We start from the raw sequence: 20,710 nt of genomic DNA, 5'->3' as shown, positions 1-20,710 counted from the left end.
TAAATGGGATTAAGGATTTGCCCAGGGTCACACAGCTAATAAGAATCTTAGGCTACATTTGAATTCAGATCTTCCTGATCTGACCCCAGGTTTCCACTGAACCACCTAGCTATCCTAATCTATGAATAAGTATTAAATTCTTCACTCATTAAAAAAAATTAAATGTTTGAAATTCAAACTGTCCAAATAAAAAATAAAATTAAAAATAGTTTAATTATGTATTTTCTTTCTAGCTTTCCTTCCTCTTGCTACTTTTATTTTGGTATTTTAAACTTTTTACTGTTCAGTAATTTTCTTCCCCTTTCTTACCCCTATCTAAACATGTAATTAATATAGTTGGTGCCATTAAAAAAAAAATACATATTACCTGATATTCACAAATTTTTAAAAATACTAAATCATAAGGAAAAGGTTCAAAAGGAAAAACACAACTGGGAAATTGTAGGCAATTTTAAATGCTTTATTAACTAAGGCACCACAAAAATCAACTGTCAGCATACAGAGAATCTACTAAATTTTAAATTTAATTTAAATTTTAATATCAAATACTCTCATAAGACATTTGAAATCTTTACTACATTCATTCTAAGAGATGTTACCTTTATCTGACAAAGGTCTAATACTAACAACTCTCTATACTTTATCCTGAAAGAAGTTATCAGGCAGTACGTGTGTGTACATATACATATAAAAACATGCATGCACACATAAACATATACATAACAGTGGAAAACCAAGGAATAGACTTCCCCCCCAAATACATAATTGTTAACATACTTTTTCTTTAAAGGAATTAGTATAATTTCCAATTACTACTATATACAACAAATTAAAATTAGTCTTCTGAAAGACGCCCTGAAAAAGAACCTATAAAGAAATCATAGGAAACAATGCTTCCCTGACAGAGAATGAGAAATAAATTTGCCGATTTAAAATTAGAAACCAAAATTCCACAATGTATATTTAGTTATATTATCAAGGATATATCCAAAGTCTCTCTGAAGAGCATACTGAAGACTTGCTATTAAAACTCAAACAGCAGCAAGTGAGAGGAAAAAGGAGCTATATTTTGGAATGAAAATCTTCTGTAATATAAACAAATATGGCAGCTAAATTTTTTGTACCTTCCTCTGCTCTTGCACCTTCGTGATCAGTCATTCTAGTTGAGGGTGACCTAGATTGATTAATGATTCCTGAAGGGATGTGGGGTAGCTCATCATCTCCCAGATCAGCTATCATGTCGTGAAGTTTTGTCCTGTTGACCCCTGTAAATTAATGGCAGCAGCAGAGGTTCATTTGGTGGCTACTGCTTGATTGCTAGAAATTTTTACAACCAGTTTACCAATGAAACACAATAAACTAATGCTTAAGACAATCCCAGTTGTACATACCAGTACCAAACATTGTAAATTCCCTATATCATTTAAGCATAATTTTAAAAACAGTTATCAATAATGTATAATTCCCATCTTCCATCAATCTCCCAAATTCTATTAAAAGCCTATGAATACTAAATACAGATGATACCTTCCCATAAAATAAAATGATGTACATAACTTGAATATGTAATAATTAAACATAGGCTTTTTCAACTTAAAATTCACTATTTAAAAAAAATAAGCCCTCCCCCCCAAAATATTACACGTGATCTGTAATATGGGTGCAACAAACAATTAACTTTCCCTGATGTTTTTTCATCCCACAAAATTAAGTCACTGCTAAAATTATTCTAATTTCTTCTGATATTTCATCATGTGTATATGTATATGTATGTTTATATATGTGAATGAAAGTTTATCTGTGACTCCTTTGTATGCTAATATATAAGAACACACAATCCTAAAAGTAGAAATCTAAAGTTTTTTTCCTCAATAATTTTAGCTACTTCTCCCCATTCTCCGGAGCCTACCACCCCAAAAAGTTTTTGCCTTATACTATTTCTCTCTTCATTTTCAACTAAATGGACCTGGATCAAGGAAAGACGTATATGGTTTGAGTTAAGGTTTTAGGAAAAGAGAATAATATTTTAACTTTTATTATTAGTGGCTTTAAGCAAACTTACTTGAAACTTTCAGGATGACTAAATATAATCACCTTTTGGCTAGACTTTTGGTTTTGCTAGAAAGGATTTTCAAAGAATTAATCATTCCCACCCTCCTCCCGCCCCCGGGGCAGAGGATTTTATTTGAATTTTTCCTATGCACTTATTTATATTTGTATACTTTATTTCATGATTAATAACCAATAAACCTACATTTTAAGACTTTTAAAGACAAGTTTTAAGTTTCCTCTGGAGCCTAGTACAGTGAATTGTGCATACTAAGTACTTAGAAAATGTTAACTGAATTTAATTACTACAGTTCGTTCTTACTAAAATTTCAACAGGTATAATAGAGTAAAATCTGCCTATAAAAATTTCCACCTAAATGTCAGCAAATCTCAAATTTAACGTGACCAAGACTCAAAAGCCTTCTTCCCCATCACACCAAATCTCTTCTACCCATTTACTCCTTACTTATAATAGCATCAACCATTTTCCCAGTTAGCAAACTTGAAATCTATGGGTTATCTCTTCCCTCTCCTCAGTCTTTAAGTATCTATCATCAATCACTATATCCTATAATCTTTTTTGAATAATAAATGAAAAAAAAAATAACAAATCTCTTTCCCTTCTCCATTTCCACTGCCAAAACCCCTACAGGTTAACAAGCTATAAATTACTACAATAGTTGCATAATCTTCCTCCCCTAATCTCTATTTCCAAAGCATCCTTTTAGCTCAAATTAGCTTCCTCAAAGGCCATTTGTTTTCACTTACTTTCTCAGAAAACAATGATGTCTAATGTCCAATATAATAAAATTATTAAACTAAATAATTAAAATAAAATAAATAAAGGGTACTTAAAGTCATGAACTTATTTTTTAAAATGGTTTGTTAATTACTTTTAATAACTGATTGTTCTTCTTTAATAAGATTTATATGCTTGATCAGACTGCCAGCCAAAAGGGTTCATGGCACAAAGATTAACATATGATTTAAACTCTCAATGTACTTAATGACTTAGTTCTACAAATTGCAATTAATCTGAACACCATCTATTTTGGAACTTAACTCTGCCCATACAGAATAAATTCAATTATTTCCTTGTTTAAGGATGATTTCAAAATGACAACTCAGAAGAAACATATAAGCACCCATTTCATTTAATTATTTCATGTGTGTGTATATTACTTCTTGAAGTAGAAAACAAGGCTTTACTAATTTAGATCAGTTTCAGAAGTGTAAGTCAAATCTGCTCTCAATGAACTTCATAGGGAATAAAAAGGCTTTCTTGTGTTTAAAAATTTTTTTTGTATAATTTAACAAGGTTTCCCCTCATGTCATAAGAATAATGCCAGGACAAAAGTAGAGAACTGAAGGCATTCTAGTGTCTTACAAGAAATAAGATGATTAAAATAAAGTAGTAATACCTTTAAAAGAAAAAGAATCATAAGGCAAGAATTAAGCTTAAATTTCCTTAAACTATGAACTACCAAGGAGACAACCTAACAAAAACAATTTTTTACAGCTGAAAAATTAGTTGCATATTGCTATTTATTCAGCTCCTCACATAAAGGGCTAAAGTATTTATTTACACGCAGGTGCATACATGTACATACCACAAAGTACTAAATATCATCCCCATTTTCAGAAACAAAGTAAAAAGCCTGGAGGTGTTGATTTTTTTCAACATCTCACATCTAGTGTCCGAGCAGGATCTCAATTTTAACACTCCTCACTCCCAGTCCCAAGTACCATTTTTCTGCTATCCCATACTAGCTGTACTTAAAAAAAAAAAAAAAAAAAAAAACTTGTGATAGTATGCTAACCACAGTGATTTCAGGGCGAGGTGGGGATGAATTAATATATAAAAGTAAATGTCTGTACTTAAAAAGTTATATTTTGGAATTATGTTTATATAATTAATATATATTACAAGGAAAAAAATGAGTTCCCTGACATTGCGTCAGTTACTGATGATTTTAAACCATTGCTAAGAAAACTCCAAATCGGGTTCTTAAAAACAATAAGCTTCAACCTCAAGCTCATTCTAACCACCTGTGTTCATCCACTTTGCTTAATAATCAATCCAGTTCACAGAAAAGGACAGATTTAAATGTTCTACTGAGCTAACACAAAAGGGAAAAAGAAAAACACAAACCTCTTCGATATAAAAATCTCTGTTCATGGACATGCCTACTCTCCCTTAAATCTTTTGAAGACAAAAATTACAAGGGTAATAGGCTCCAACTCTAATCAATTACCCTTCCCCTTTTCACATACTATACTTGTAATACTTGTACAGTATTTTTCAATTATTTTCTTCCTCTGGGAAGTGTACCCTCTCACAATGGGGAAAAGACTAGGAGTTGTTTTTTTTAACCTTTTTTGGGGGGGGAGAGGGAGTTTAGCAATTGTTTTTATTTTGGGAGGGGAAAGACTATAGGAATCTGAAAGTTCATTCTAAAAGTTATAATTCTGGCAGTATCTATATAAACAGCAGGTCCTTTTTTCCCCAGTAACTATCTTAAGTGTCCTAAATAAAGATTTTAACTTACAAAGTTATGGCAATGCTAAGTAACAAAAGTTCTATATTAATTTGTTTTAAATTTATCAGAGCAAAATCTGTCACATATGCCTTCCTTAGAGTTGAACTGATAATGGAAATACCTAGATATATTATATATGTAAAATAAAATGATTCATTTACATTTGACTATGATTTCAACCTATTTCCCAATTTTCAGAGTCTTCTGTAATCTAGAAATACCAACTTTTTATTTCCTCAATTGAATGGAAAGATAAATATTTTCAATCAAAATCTTCCAAACCAGACTGAATAACTAGATAACTCAGAAAATGTACAGCCAAAACAGAGGCAAGTTTCTATACAAAATGCAAACCAAAGAGTAGATTTCTTTAAATTGAATTATTTGTCCACAATGATAACACACACACACACACACATTAATTCATGTGTATTCTCTTCAAGAATCTCTTTCCCTATGTAGTATCATGACAAGTGAGATGGTTAGAAACTCTACACTGGGCTTCTAAAACCTGGTTCAATTTGCAGAGTTCTACTTTTTGAGCATTATTTTTCTGTTTTTTAAATTTTTATATCAAAGTCAAACTCAGAATTAGCAGGCCTAGGAACATTTCTAGAGGCAAATATAAAACATCTAAATCTGTCCTTTTTTTCCCTAGATTTAAATTTCTAATTTGATATGTATTTCCTTTTAGTAACATACTAAATAAAAATAAACTTTGTTATGATAATTAAATCACTATATTTTCTAAAGATTATAATCACACTGATAAAATCACATGTCTGTCTAGCACCCTGAGATATATTTACATAAAATATATGTTATTAAAGAGAATTCTTAATATAAATTGTTTCTCCTAAAAATCTTATGCTTTTTGGTGTAGCAATAAGTGCACAGTTCACGGAGGCAAAAGAACAGCTCTTGCACATACTATCTGTGTGACCTCTGGCAAATCACTTAACCCTACTTCTCTGGACCTCAGTTTCATCAACTACAGGCCAAAAATTAGGTCTTTCTATTCCAAAATTTTACATCAGAAATAATTTATAATGATAAGATACAAAACTTCTTCCTCATCAGCAATGTCTGATGATGTCATGAATATTTAACTGAGTCTACAGAATGGGTGATATTCCCTCCCCATAACTATATAAAGAAGGAAGAATGCATTAAACACACACACACACACACGCTCTATACATGCTGTTCTTCCTGAGCTGTTTTGAGTCATGTCTGACTCTTCATTAAGCCCACTTAGGAATTATGATAAAGGAGTGGCTGACCATTTCCTACTCCAGATTAATTTAAAGATGAGGAAAGTGAGGCAAATAAGATAAAGTGATTTGCCCAGGATAATATTACAATTATCTGAGGCTATATCTGAACTTGGGTCTGAGTCCAGGGTCTCTCACAGAACATGTACGTGTGCATGTGCGTGCGTATTTGTGTACACACATAATACTTACATGAGCCCATAGAATAAATACCATCAGATATTCATACTAATTTTTAGAATATACCAAAATTACATGTAATGTTATATTAGAATATTATCTTACATAATAAAGATTAACTGACCAAAACTTCTCCTTTAAATAAAAGAAATGTGTAGGCACATAAAGACTCCTGTAAATAAAAGAGAGCATTGATCTAGGGCAGTAGTGTCAAATTCAAATACAGATTCTTGCAGGGCACAGGTGGACTTAGAAAACCACAACTTAATGCTATTGCTATTGTCTTACATTCTTATTTTATTAAACATTTTTCCTAATTACATTTTGTTTGGCACTTAGTTTACTGGGAAGAAAATTAGTGTAGGAGTCAAAAAGTCTTGTTCAAGTTTCACCTCACTTCTGAAATATTGATTGAGCAAGGGCAAGTCACATGACCTCTCAGGGCCTTTCTCACAAGCAAGTTCTTAACATTATAAAAGGCAAGGATGCTGATCTTCATTTGTCATTCCCTTAGAAGGCATTGAACAGATGACAATCCAGTCTAGAAGGGGAAAAAAAGCTATTACCCCAAGTACTCTAATTTACCACAAACATTTTGAAATGTGTATCTTGAATAGGTTCAGAGAAATTCAATGGTTTTGCCCAATGTCAAACTAATATAATAAACAGAACCAGGATTCAAAGAAGCGTGGTTCTTTGATCATATAGTCTAGAATACTGAGATATATGGTGCAATGGAAAAATCTAGGTTTTAATTATGGCATTACTACTCACTATCTGTGTGACTCTTGCAACAAAATTATTTAACTTCTATGGGATTTCTTGACCTCCTGAGTCCCTTCAAATCTTCATGATCTTTTGAATTGAAGTTCAACCATGTTATCTCTAACAAATGAAACATGTTTTTGTGAATTGAGAATGAAAATAGTTCTAAGTAGCATGGATTAAAATAAGCCAACTCTAAAACAAATAGTTTCTGGTGACCTGTCATCTTTAAAGTAAACATCAAAACAAGATGACAGTCAGGAAAAATATAACAGGGAAAAGATTATATGATGAGTTTGTATAGATTTTTTTTACGTTTCCCTTTACAAAACTAATAATCAACAAGATCTTTAAAATTCTCAAGGGTATGTCCATTAATTGGAGAATCGCTCAAGAAGTTGTGATACATAATTGTAATAGAATACTATTGTTCTTTAAGAAATTATGAGTAGAACTGGTTTCTGAGAAAAATCTAGTGAGATTTATATGAACTGATGCAAAACAAAGTGAGCAGGATCACAACACTGTTCACAGTAACAGCGATATTGTACAATAATTCATCTGAGAAGGATTTAGCTATTCTTAGCAGTACAATCATCTTTTTTTGTTATTGTTTGTCCCTCTTTCTCAAAGATGACCAATGACATCATTAAGTTGGCGTCTTAATTTGCAAACGAATGGATATAAATTGCCAGTTTCACTCTCTTCTTTCCAAAGATCTAGGACAATTAAGAAGAACTGATGAGGAAAAATGCTACCCACCTCCAGAGAAAGGACTGGAGAAGTATGATGCAGATTGAAGCATACCTTTTTAAACTTTATTTTTCTTTTTTGTTGTTTGCATGACTACACATATAAAAACCTATATGGAATTCCTTGCCTTCTAAGAAGCAAGAAGGGGAGAGAACATAGAACTCAAAAGTTTTGAAAAACTAATATAAAAAATTGCTTTTATGTGTAACTGGGAAAAAATAAAAACAAAAACTCAAAGAAAAAAACTTCTATAAACTTATGGAGTAAAAGTAGATGAAAATTCACAAATGTTTTATCTATACATAAAGAACAAGAAGTTGAGCAACTAAGAAAAGATGATAAACTTAGAATCAAGAAAGGGAGAAAAAACATTATCTTTTAAAAAGGGATAGGGGAGAACTAGGTGGAGTTTCCTCCCTTAGCATGTCCTACTTGCTTTTAAAAACATTTCAATTAGAAAAAGAATCCTGTTAAGAAGAGAGAAATATACTTTGTTAATTTGAATAGGTTCAGAGAAATTCAATGGTTTTGCCCAATGTCAAACTAATATAATAAAACAGAACCAGGATTCAAAGCACCATGGTTCTTTGATCAAATAGTCTAGAATACTGAAATATATGATGCAATGGAAAAATCTAGGTTTTAATTATGGCATAACTACTTACTATCTGTGTGACTCTTACAACAAAATTATTTAACTTCTATGGTATTTCTTGACCTCTGAGTCCCTTCAAACCTTCATGAATCTTTGAATTTAACCTCAACCATGCAATCTCTAAAAATTGATGTCTTATATTGTTTGTCCTTCAATTTAAAGAGGACATTATAAGGATAATGTCTTGGCCCAAGCATAAATTAGATTTAAATGCAGAAGAACTAAGCAAAAATAAGCAAAAAGTAAGCACTTACTACAAGCCAGGCACGGTGCTAATCACTTACAAATCTCATTTAATCTTCACGATATTTCTGGGAAATTTTATTTTACAAATTTATTTACAAATTTCACAGAATGAATAAACTGAGGTAAATAGAAATTAAGTGACTTGCCAAAGGGCATTCAGCTGGTAAAATTCTACAATCATATATAAATTCAAATTTTCCCAACTTCAACCCAACTCTATCCACTTTACCATCTTGCTGCCTATTAAGGAAATATAAGCACTGCACTCAAATATGTTCAACCTGAGACCTATGAAAAACCTAATAGCCCAAGGAGAAAGAGATGAACTTCTATTATGTTAGCTGATAATAGTAAAATTTTTTTAAAATTTGGTTTATTAAACTTACTAAGGCACAGAATGAGTGGAACAGTTATTAGATTCCTTTTCTATATTCAACTAGTTTTTCAGAATATTCAGATCTAGGATATTTCACAGCTATCTTTTTTTTTTCTTTCTGCAGAGAACTGGCAAAATATACATTCCATTCTAGCAAAATAATAACAAAATAAAGAGAAAGCAGACAAAACTGAGGGAGAAGAGCAAGGTATAATTGCAAGAACAAAGCTTTGTAGCCTCAGAACTATGGCTGAAATCCTGGCTCAAGCTTGTTCTATCTGTATCATCTTAGCAAAGTCACAAAATCTCTTTGGGATACAGCACCTATACCTGTAAACTAGAGGGAGAGCTGAAAAGGAGAATGGGTTTTATCATCTTGAAATTCCCATCAATGACATAAAGCCTATGATTTCATAATATACGTATTCTACTAATTATAGGCTGATTTGCTTTTACTACTAAATTTATTTTAGAGACTTTCCACTCCACCTCAAACAGTTCAAAGTGATGAGCACTCTTTTCCTCACTGAATTTTTTTTTTTTTACAATGAGTAAGAATGGGTTTTATATTAATTATAATGTCCTCCAAATCTCTATGCAAGATCTTCTATCAGATCTTTTATCAGTTTACTAAAATCTGGAGAGATGGTAGAAAATCTCTTTAGTAAATAGAGAAAAGACTGTCTGTCATTCACATAGCAGAGCTTAACAAATATTTCATGGTGAGCATTAAGAAGCAACCAAGAAAGAATAATCAAACTACTGAAGTTTTATTCGTTCTTCGGGAAATTTTTCAAAGTCCTATCATAGGTAATTCATGGATTACTTTAACTTTTTGACTTGAAGCTAAGAACAGTCATGAATAATGAAAAATGTTTTAATTTTACCAAGTACCACTCCCCATTAGCAGTCTAGGTATAGGCAACATTGTAAGTTAATACAGAAATTTAAGTAAATGAAATCTTGATTATCATGTGGCAATGAGAGAAATATAAAAATAAAATCTAAATTGCCAAGTCTTCTTTCCTAACTAAGGTGTTAACAATCTTTAACAAAAACAAAATGCAGCCAAAAACTACACTGAGAAAGCAGATCTATTGGGGCTTTTTAACAGTTATACTTACAGACCAAGGCAAATTGATTACAGTCTAGCTAGTCAAATGCATAAAGTCTAGTGAAGTTTCCTCAATAATAAATTTTCAAAAAGCTCCATTAGCCTAATGTTCAAAGCAAATCAACTCACATATAATTAAAATTTAAGTTTAGGAAAGCTACAAACTATTGAGACATTCAGCTTAGAAAAAATTATCATGACTGATGCTGAGTGAAATGAGCAGGACCAGGAGATCATTATATACTTCAACAACAATACTATATGATGACCAGTTCTGATGGATCAGGCCATCCTCAACAACGAGATCAACCAAATCATTTCTAATGGAGCAGTAATGAACTGAACTAGCTATGCCCAGAAAAAGAACTCTGGGAGATGACTAAAAACCATTACATTGAATTCCCAATCCCTATATTTATGCACACCTGCATTTTTGATTTCCTTCACAAGCTAATTGTACAATATTTCAGAGTCTGATTCTTTTTCTACAGCAAAATAACGTTTTGGTCAGGTATACTTATTGTGTATCTAATTTATATTTTAATATATTTAACATCTACTGGTCATCCTGCCATCTGGGGAGGGGGGGGGGTGGGGTAAGAGGTGAAAAATTGGAACAAGAGGTTTGGCAATTGTTAATGCTGTAAAGTTACCCATGTATATATCCTGTAAATAAAAGGCTATTAAATAAAAAAAAATTAAAAAAAAAAAAAAAAAGAAAGAAAAAATTATCATGGCATGCTAACAATTGGGGATAAGTTTCTGTTTATATATTCTGATATAATATCAGACCTGATAAGATCAAATCAGACTGAACTTGTTTCCCAACCTTTAGCTCAGTCTCCATCCAGTAAGTGATGGATTTAATACTATGTATATGTATTTCATTGGTTTTTTCTATTTTTAATCCTATTAAGGAAACACAAGCCCCAGTTTTTATGGACCAAACTTCCATGATTGTTGAATAGAATGGTAAAGTCAAGAGTTTTAAGAATAATTCAACCTCACGTAAGTAAACAAAATCTGTTGCACCAAAGCTACAAAGAAAAAGCAGGAGAAAATGAAAACTAATACTAAGAACTGAAAATACCATTGAAGCAACTTAATTAAGCCTCAGAAAACAGTTTTCCCAAGGCAACTGGCAGCTACACATTATTACTCAACTGAAGAACAGTGAGATCAATTCTTTACTGCTATGGATGAAGAAAAACTGCCTTCCTTGGACAAAACAATATGAAGACTGAATATTATGGACAAGATAATTTTATTTATGAAATTCACTTTTAAAAATTAAACATATATAAAAATCACTGTGAGAAGAATTCTGGATAAGCCTGTAAAATCTGAACATTTTAATCAGACTGCAAAAAATCCACTATAAAAAGACCCTATGTGGATGTCATGACTAATTCTGAAAAATGAGCTGATAATACTGAGAAGCAGAATTAATGCATAATTACAGAAATTCCATAAAGAAGATAAAAGACTGCACCATGGCTTTGGACAGTGTGACTTGGTCGCAGAACGTTAAGAATATCTACACAGAGAAAGATGTTTCATTTACCTGAATTCTGAACCACTGAAGACCCACAATCAAGGTTATAGTGTCTTCATAATAAAGAATTTAAGATTATCAATTTTGTGAATTCAAAAGGTGACTTCAGAAAAAGACATTTATTTAAATATATTTTTATACATAAGATATATTTTAAGATATAAACAGTAGTCACAATTATTAATTCAATAACTTTATTTTGTACTTGTTAAATTATACATCAATATGCTATGAAAAGTCTAAAAGAAAGGATTCTAGAAGAATTTGGCCTAATAATCATCAAGCTGACATAGAATAGGACATAGAATACTTCTATTTTTGTCCAAAGCTAAGGTAAGAAGAAACATAGAGGGCAAAAAGGAAAACAGGGAGAAGGATCAAGATGATTTAAATTTTACACAAAACTCAATAACAAATTATGCTAATAACTACACTTAATTAAATCAAAACCACTTTCTTTTGCTTGTCTAATTTTCAAATTTTAATATAGGTATCTATATATAGTCATGTAGGTAATGCAAATATCAAGTTAAATAGGACAAGAAAGAAATGTGATATCACTTAACATTGAGAATACTGATGTCACATTTTGAGAATACGGCAGCAGGTATTTTTCAGCTCAAAATCTCTACATATAAGCCCAAAAGGTCAAAGAAAGTATGTCTCTTAAAGCTTAGTTTTTCCAAACTGATCCTAATTTCATTAAAATAACTAATCATGCAAAAAATCACTTAAAACACTCAACATGCACAAATTATAAATAAGTGATGTTAGAGCCTTAATACAGCACCAGCCCAGCACTGTTTTAAAATAAAATAAGCATTTTACTATATAAGTTGAAACTTCTTATAGAATTGCTTAAGTTCTAATTTTTAAGTTTTTTAAATCAGCATGCAATAACTGAGGCTAGCACATAGCAACAACTTAAATCTACAGCAAGAAAAATGCAAAAAGTCAAATTTCAATAATGTTAAGCTACTAACATCTAACCCTACCCTCTAAAAAACATTTCCAAAGTGAAACTCTCATTCTTCAACTCTTACACCTACCACTTCATAAGCTAACCTATCTAGTGAATCAAATGTGTTATAAAAACTATCAATTTGAAAAACTGTGTCCCTTTACTTTTCTTACCAACTTTTATTTTTCTTTTGAAAAAGTCAGCAATAACTTGAGAATAAGAGTCAATGGCCACTAAAAACAGTATTAAAATAGCTATTTTAGATTTAAAGCTGATTTAAATTAAAAGTTTCAAGATAAACATCACCACTGAACTTTTACATATGATAATTTCTTAAGGTTTTGTATTGGGAACACTAGCTAGATAGCCTTTTTCTTTTATAAGTTAGGCAGGAGAAATATTGGAAAGTATCATTTCGTTCCTGATATTTTTATATCTACAGGAAACAAAAGATAATAACAGTTAAGGCTGAAGGGAAAGGGGACTGGAGTTTAGTAACCAATTACACAGGTTGTCTGGGACAAACAAGGTTCTCTTTTTCTCCCTTTTTTGTTGATTGCTAACATCCTTATTTCCTGACAAATCTCATACAATGTTTAAGATTTAGAAAATATTTTTTTCCCTTCATCCCAATCCAATTAGATGTGCTTTCAATGTTCCTCCATTTCATTAATGATAGACTAAATTTTGTTCATATGAACTTGAGATGATGTACAACAGACAAAGTTTAAAGTTGGTTGCCCCATTGTGAAAAATGGTAAATGTTTCTTTCACACACACACACACACACACACACACACACACACACACACACACACACACACACCATAACTTGAAAATGTTTTCCTCAATATTTAATATGAAATTTACATTATAATAGTCAGAATATCTGCACTTACTCTTGACCCCTTTCTTCCCCTTTCGTTCCTTCTTGTACTGTTCCTTCAGTTTACTTATTAGTCCCTGGTCTACATCCCAAACCTCAGCAGTTGGGGACAGGTCATCTTTGTCTACATGCAGCATATTATTAAAAGAAAAAAAATCAGCAGTTGGCAATGCAAGCTTTTGGCAATCAAATGTTATATAGATTTATTTAATCATCATCAAAATGTACTATTAAGTTATACTCAAAATATTTAAAGGTGCAGTCTTTGCCTTGTTATTCACAATTCAAGCATGAAATCCTATGTTAGTTTTCCAAATTTTAAAATATTTTAACATTTAGAATTTGATTTAATTTTATGAATAAAAATTTGGGAAGTTATTATCTGAATACTGCTGCTGTCAAAGCATGAATAAACCAAAACTAGAAATAAAATATAAGGTACTCAAAATAGATTACTGCATCTTTAGAAAGGTGTTAATAAAAAAATTATTCAGCCAGCATCATAAGCAAATAAATGAATTTCATGCGTACTAACATGAAAGTGCAAGCTAAGTATATGTCAGTGCCATTTTGTTGATGAAAGTAATCATGCACCCTCTCTCTCCCTCTTACTCTGCATGCAGAGGCAACTCTACAAATGAGATTACCATGGCCAATATAATAAATATATAGTTCCAAAGTTAAGCCTCTTAAACAATATAAAAACATTCACACAAACCCAAAATAGTTCAACATCTCATTACCTTCTTCCATAGGTCTACCACTAAAGTTAGCCAAAAAAAAAAAAAAAAAACCTCAAGATTCTACTGTTGAATATTTTTAGATCACACTTTTGGGGGGGTGAGACCAGTGAAATGCAGGGAGATGTGAAAATAAACACTTCTGTGCATTTACTAAAGACGAAATTTCAGCACCTTTAATTGGCCATCCATAAATCCATATTTGTATTAGCTAAAACTTGTGCCTGGAAAAAAGTTACTGTTAAGTAAATGTGGAAGAAACATTTTAGGGGGAGCGAAGTAGTAAAGAAAATAATAAGTCTGTTTATACATAACTAGAATACTGCTGATGTTGGAAGGGGAGGGGGAGGGGAAAGGATTGCTGGTTGATTTTAAACAGCCCAGTTATTACAAAGTTTGACAAAATATCCTGCAATGGAATCATAATTGTGAGTTTATATCATTATAGCCTGTACCAAAAAAAGAAAACCAAATTATATCAAAATACATTATAGGACTGAAAAGGTAGATAACTTTTAGGGAATAAGTACTTATTAAATTTTTTAAATTCAAGCAATAAAAAAATATACAACAATTCTTTAACAATTTATTATGAAGGTTTCCCTTCAAAGTTATCAAAAAGTTGTAAATTTAAATTTGTGTAGTGATGATTATTTTAATTATTCTAGATAAAAAAGATTGGACAATTTAGATCCATATACAAAACATCCAGTTTCCTTTTTAGAGATGCAACCGATATTAAAAAAAAAAAAACAACTACCTGAGAATGTCTGACTGGTAGGTGACAAACTTAAGAATTTGAAAAATAAACTTGAATTGAGTGTCAGACAGTTTTTAAGGTAATTTTTCTCCTTGGGGACATAATATTTGAGTAACCATATGTGCATGAGTTCTATCACTGCCTCAAATGTATTTTAAAAAAGTTAAATTCTCTTATATTTGCCAAAGGCCTCAAATATATTTAACATAACTAATCTAAAGTAAAAACTGAATTGACAAGTCATCTCATATGAAGTTTCTTGATGAATACAGTACAAAGAATCCAATCAGCTTTAACAAAGGAAAAGATTCTATCTAAAAAAGAAATCATTTAAGAGCAGTGTGACAGTAGGATAACCCCAAACAAGAGTTTGGATAATCACATTAAAAAAAAAAAAAAAAAAAACATATATATATATATCCACAATAGAAACCAAATGGGGTTGTTTTAACAGAAGTGGCATAATCTTCATCAGAAATTATATGAAGTAGAAAAAATTAATGAGACATTTTACCAATTAAGATAGATTCTTTGCAGAAAGAAAAAAAGCTGTGAGTAGCTCAAACTAAAGCAGCAAAAGGGAGTGAAAAAGCAAAAGGCAATATATAAGAATAAGCTGAAGGGGGAAAATAAACATCATTTGCAAAATAACCTACTTTCTCAAAAATTCAAAGTTAAACTTATTGCAATATAAGGAACATGTTGGTGAATGCATATGTGCACAGACAACATCCTGAAACTTGCCTGGTAAGTAACTGCTGATTGATATTGCTTATAAGAAATAGATAAGAGCACAAAGGAAGAGGCATCATAATCTTCTACACTGTTAATCCTTTTTTAAAAAATCTAGGGGGAAGAAAAAAAATCAAGAAATGAGGTTGTACCACTTCAGGCCATTTTTACTTTTTTTCTTTTTCTTTTTTAAGGCAAACATGATTATGGAATGTGCACAAAAGTTACACCCATGAAAATTCAACGCAACTAAACACATGGAATTTTAATATGGGCATTTCTGACTGCAAAAGTAGAATAAATATCAAAGACTTTTTAGACATGGCCTAAATCAATGATTCATTTTGTTTTCTTGAAACATGAAAAATTTCAAACTATTATCTATGAAATCTAAATATATACATCCAGGTACCAATTAGACCTTTAGAACAATGTTTCATCTATCAGCTTAAAAGACGTTTTGGCAGGTTGGGGAGAAGGAAAAATAAAGCACTTAAAATTATAATTCCTTTAAAGAAATAATAAAAATCAGAAATGCAACAGCAGGCATTTGCAGGGTTACATAGTTAGATAGGAAAAAATATAAAAAACTTTAAAATTAAGTAATGCTATGTATTTAATTAGAAGGAAAAATATATAAAATAAAAATGTAGTAATAAAATAGCTAGGTAAGAGAAAACATAATCATTTTTTTTTAAAAGGTCCCAAACTGAATTTTGTCAAATTTTATAACTGGACTACTAGCTTGCATAAATAAATAAATGTGAGAATAAAAGGAAATTATGTTGAACAATACAAGTGTCTCTATATGAGGCAATATAATTCATTAGAAAATATGTATAAAGTGCTTTGTAAACCTTAAAGTAATATATGCCAGCTATTATCATTATCATTACTATTATAATATATCTAATAATATGTATTGCTATATATAATTCAGCGCTTTTATAGCTGTCTACTTAGAAATAAATAATTTTGTTAAATCAATTTAAAGTAAAAATAAAGTTACACAAATATTGTCAGACCCACACAAAAAGTAACTTAATACTATAAAATAAAATTTATAAATATTTACAATATTTCTGGACACTTTCTCTTAAATATAATTTAGAAAGATACGAAAATACTATATTTATGACATATGCTTTCTTCTTTGGTATAGATACTAAATTAGGAAAACAAATTTGCTCTATAAAAACTTTTCCCCTCCAAATAATCCCAAGTGTAAAACAGTATCTAAAGATACTATTTTAAAAGTACTTCCTGAAAAGGAAAAAATAATTGAAATGATACCCAAGTTATTAAGCACTAATGAAATTAAATTCTCAATTATTGAGAAGTAAACAGAAATAGGTGTTCCTTTCAAGTTCTTACTGGTTATTACAATTGTTCTAACTCCTCTGCTAAAAGGTCACTCTCACTTACATATAACAGAGACTGTATCTTCCAAACTCTTGGCCCAAAGTTTTTCTGTATGGAAAGAGTTCATAATATGCAACTTGGCCTAAAATGATATTTGGCTACTTAAGTAATGATGCTGTCTATTCTTTGGAAAGAGTATGTTGTATTTCTGTTATCACTTTATCCTCATGCTTTTGGATTGTGTCTTTGTTCCTCTCCACTTGTACAGATAATTTGAGTCAATTAACTGTATGGAAGTCTGTGTTTAAAGAACTGTGGGATAAATAGAGATCTCATGGATACACTGTCCGCTATACTTATATATAGTATACAATTTATGCTATTTCATTTCATTTGCTGTAACATTGTTTTTCTGTGAGAAATGAAGAAGCCCTTTATGTAATGATTTACAAATAACCATAAAGGCAACTTTAAAAATGAACTACCAGAAATTGCTCAGTCTTTTAAAGAGTTAACAATGTTTAATAACATATTAAGTACTGATAAAGTTTTCTTTTAAAACTTTTGTCATCAAATTCTTACATTCTAGCATAAAAGTAAGATAATGATAGCAACTCACATTTATATAGTACTTAATGGTTTACAATACACTTTCCTCACAACAGTCCTGTGAGACAGGTAGCACAAATAATTATGCCAAAATGAGTTTACTGAAGGTAAGTGACTTGTTCAGAATCACATATGCATTAAATGTCATAATCGGGAGACCTGGGTTCAAATGCTTGTTGCAAGTACAGTACTCCTTTCCATTATACCATAGTGCTTCTCCATCAAGCCAAAATACTTTATAGAAACAAATATTTAATATAAGCGACAAAAAGGATACCAAATCTAGTGTCTAAAGATTTAGTTTACCATATATCACGTAAAATTACAAAGTAGAGCATACTGTGATTTATAATCAGACCATTATATTTTATGATTGTTATATGTCAAGTTTTTTTTATTACAGTATTTTAATAAATCAAATATCTTGATTAAAAAAAATAGCATTAATTCTTGAGCAACAAAAAGGATACCAAATCTAGTGTCTAAAGATTTAGTTTACCATATATCATGTAAAATTACAAAGTAGAGCATACTGTGATTTATAATCAGACCATTATATTTTATGATTGTTATATGTCAAGTTTTTTTATTACAGTATTTTAATAAATCAAATATCTTGATTAAAAAAAAATAGCATTAATTCTTGAGCAACAAAAAGGATACCAAATCTAGTGTCTAAAGATTTAGTTTACCATATATCACGTAAAATTACAAAGTAGAGCATACTGTGATTTATAATCAGACCCTTATTTTATCATGATTGTTATATGTCAAGTTTTTTTATTACAGTATTTTAATAAATCAAATATCTTGATTAAAAGAAAAATAGCATTAATTCTTGACCAACAGAAACCTAACGTCAGATTTGGTAACTTCACCTGCTTTCACATCTGAAAGGACAAACGACCAGATCAAAATGAAACATAAAAAAAGTTAGCAAATTACTTCCCAAGTTGATCAAAATGAGAAGATTTAAAAGAAAGTTTTGAATAAGATTACACTGCGCAACATATATTTTCTTGAAACTTTTCATCACTGGTCCTTTGATATCCATTTTAACTCCAACCACACATTCAGATACACACACTCAAATCTCTTAAAAGTTTTTCCCCCCAATATATACATCTATTAGACTGCTCCCCGCCTTCAAAGATTATTTGCTTTTATCTTATCTTCTTACCCCATTCTGTGCCATCCCCTGAGCTCCGTGCTTCTCCAGCGCCTTCTCCATCTTCAGCTGTAACTAAAAAATCAAATTCTTTCAGGGCTTCCTCAGTATCTGGGTCATCAGTAAGGTCAGCTGCTAAGCCTTCATTACCAATCTGCAAATGGATAAAGATCCACAAAATTTTTTTATTACTAAATTTTTAAGAGCTAGTATATTTTAATATTTTCAAACACGTAGTTTGAAATGTATATTGTGTTACAGTTCCCAGCACACAGAAAGTTAATGCTTGTTGACTGCTGAATGACAATTCTAAATTTTTAACACTAGCGCCATATGATTCAAATTTCCTGGGTAGAACACAAGCTCCATACTGTATTTTAAACTGTAAAGTTCTTTAAAGCAGGGAAATCCTCTTAGTTAAGGTAAACACACACACACACACACACACACACACACACACAGTCAGTCACCTGTGGCCCTTAAAAACTGCCACAAATGATCATTGCTACTTCCCCCCCCCCCCATAATTTCATCTTACTCTAAAGTTCGAGACTTCTCTTGTAAGTTCAATTTTTTTGGACCAATTAAAAGGTCCAATCATTAATAAAGATCTTAAGACTTTTTGAGCTGAAAGAGAACTCAAATATTATGTAGCCCAACAGTTTTTTTTTTTTTTAATTCATGTAAATTCTGGCAGGGGGAGGAGGAACAATAGCTTTGCTCAAGATAAAAAAGGAGAGTCCTAGTGCTAAGATATAACTTGGGCTTCTCATTCACATAATCAAGCATTAAGAAAAATTCACAGGTTATTTACCAAACTAGACAAATGTTTTTCAATACTCCATTTTTAGTTGCAGATAAACATACTAAGTAAGACAAGTAGGACTACTCCTGACAAAGAGCAGAATATATTCTCCTACACTATGAAATCCAGTTAGGTGGTACAGTAGCTGAGCAATAAGCATAGTTCCTATTACACACAAAAAAATTAGAAATGAAAATGACCGTTGGACAATTCTGATGACAAAACAAAAACAAAAACGTGACTGAAGCAGGATATCTAAGAGCCACTGATATAATTATGTGATTAAATACATGAATAAGAGCTCTATAAAAATATCTGAAATACATGCATACAAATGTGTCCTAGTTTTTAAGCATAAAAGTAAGCCTCTACTTTGTGTTTATTCATCCGATGCTTTTCTTTTCCATCTGTGAGATCTTCAATCATATCACTTTCCTCTTCTTCATCACTATCATCTGCATTTTCTAGGAAATTGAATGTTTCAAGAACATCACCAGAGTTCCTAGGGAAAAAAAAAAAAGAATTCACTGATTTTAAGGAAATCAAATACTCTCTATTAATACATTTTAGTTCTAAGATAAATTAATGGTTATTTAACCTCATAAGTGATTTAAGACTAAAATTTTTAACAAAATAGGTTTGATTTTCTTTTGTTATATCACACTCTTAATATTCATATAAATGAATCATATAACTATAGAAATATAGTTAGCTCAGTTTTATGCTAATTTCAAGCAACTTATCTCTGTTTCTGTAATTCAGACCAAATTGTCAATGAAGAAGTAGCTACAGTGAAAGCTTGTTTCTGTTTATTCATGCCCCACTGATTTGGAATTTGTTTTTGTATGGACATGAGATATCCAAAAACTTGTAGATTAGCTAAAAAAGTTTTAACTACAGAAAAAGGAAATGCTTAATCTATTGAATTTTAAATCTCAGTAAGAGTGCATTTAAAATTAACATAATTTTATCTATTCATTAAATGTTGTTTAGATTATAATTATACACACTTGAAAGTAATGCAAATTAATTTTCTTAAAAAATATTCTAGAATTCAAAATTATCATTATTTCCAACTACATTAGTCAAAAGATAAAGGTTTAAAAAATCTCATAGTGTAAATATTTTACCTAAGCACCATATTTTTATACCATGACTACCACTGGCAACCTGGAGAAGT

The 20,710-nt window shown here is 30.8% G+C and overlaps 1 protein-coding gene across 3 annotated transcripts in view; it reads right to left on the bottom strand.

The window, feature by feature from the left end:
* Positions 1-20,710, bottom strand: part of STRN3 (striatin 3) — an 82,149-nt gene that overhangs the window by 15,987 nt on the left and 45,452 nt on the right. For 2 of the 3 annotated variants that reach the window (XM_031952267.1, XM_023501154.2), the window contains 4 exons: positions 19,903-20,032; positions 18,738-18,879; positions 13,368-13,478; positions 1,125-1,265 (listed from right to left, as the gene is read on the bottom strand). In XM_031952267.1, the coding sequence (XP_031808127.1) occupies positions 1,125-1,265; positions 13,368-13,478; positions 18,738-18,879; positions 19,903-20,032 (524 nt within the window). The remainder of the gene's footprint in view (positions 1-1,124; positions 1,266-13,367; positions 13,479-18,737; positions 18,880-19,902; positions 20,033-20,710) is intronic. The other variant, XM_031952268.1, reaches the window with a different exon arrangement.

This window comes from Sarcophilus harrisii, chromosome 2 (genome assembly GCF_902635505.1).
Source record: "Sarcophilus harrisii chromosome 2, mSarHar1.11, whole genome shotgun sequence".
Classification (NCBI taxonomy): Eukaryota; Metazoa; Chordata; class Mammalia; order Dasyuromorphia; family Dasyuridae; genus Sarcophilus; species Sarcophilus harrisii.
Note: the sequence above shows the minus strand (reverse complement) of the source record. Positions and strands in the feature narration are given on the sequence as shown.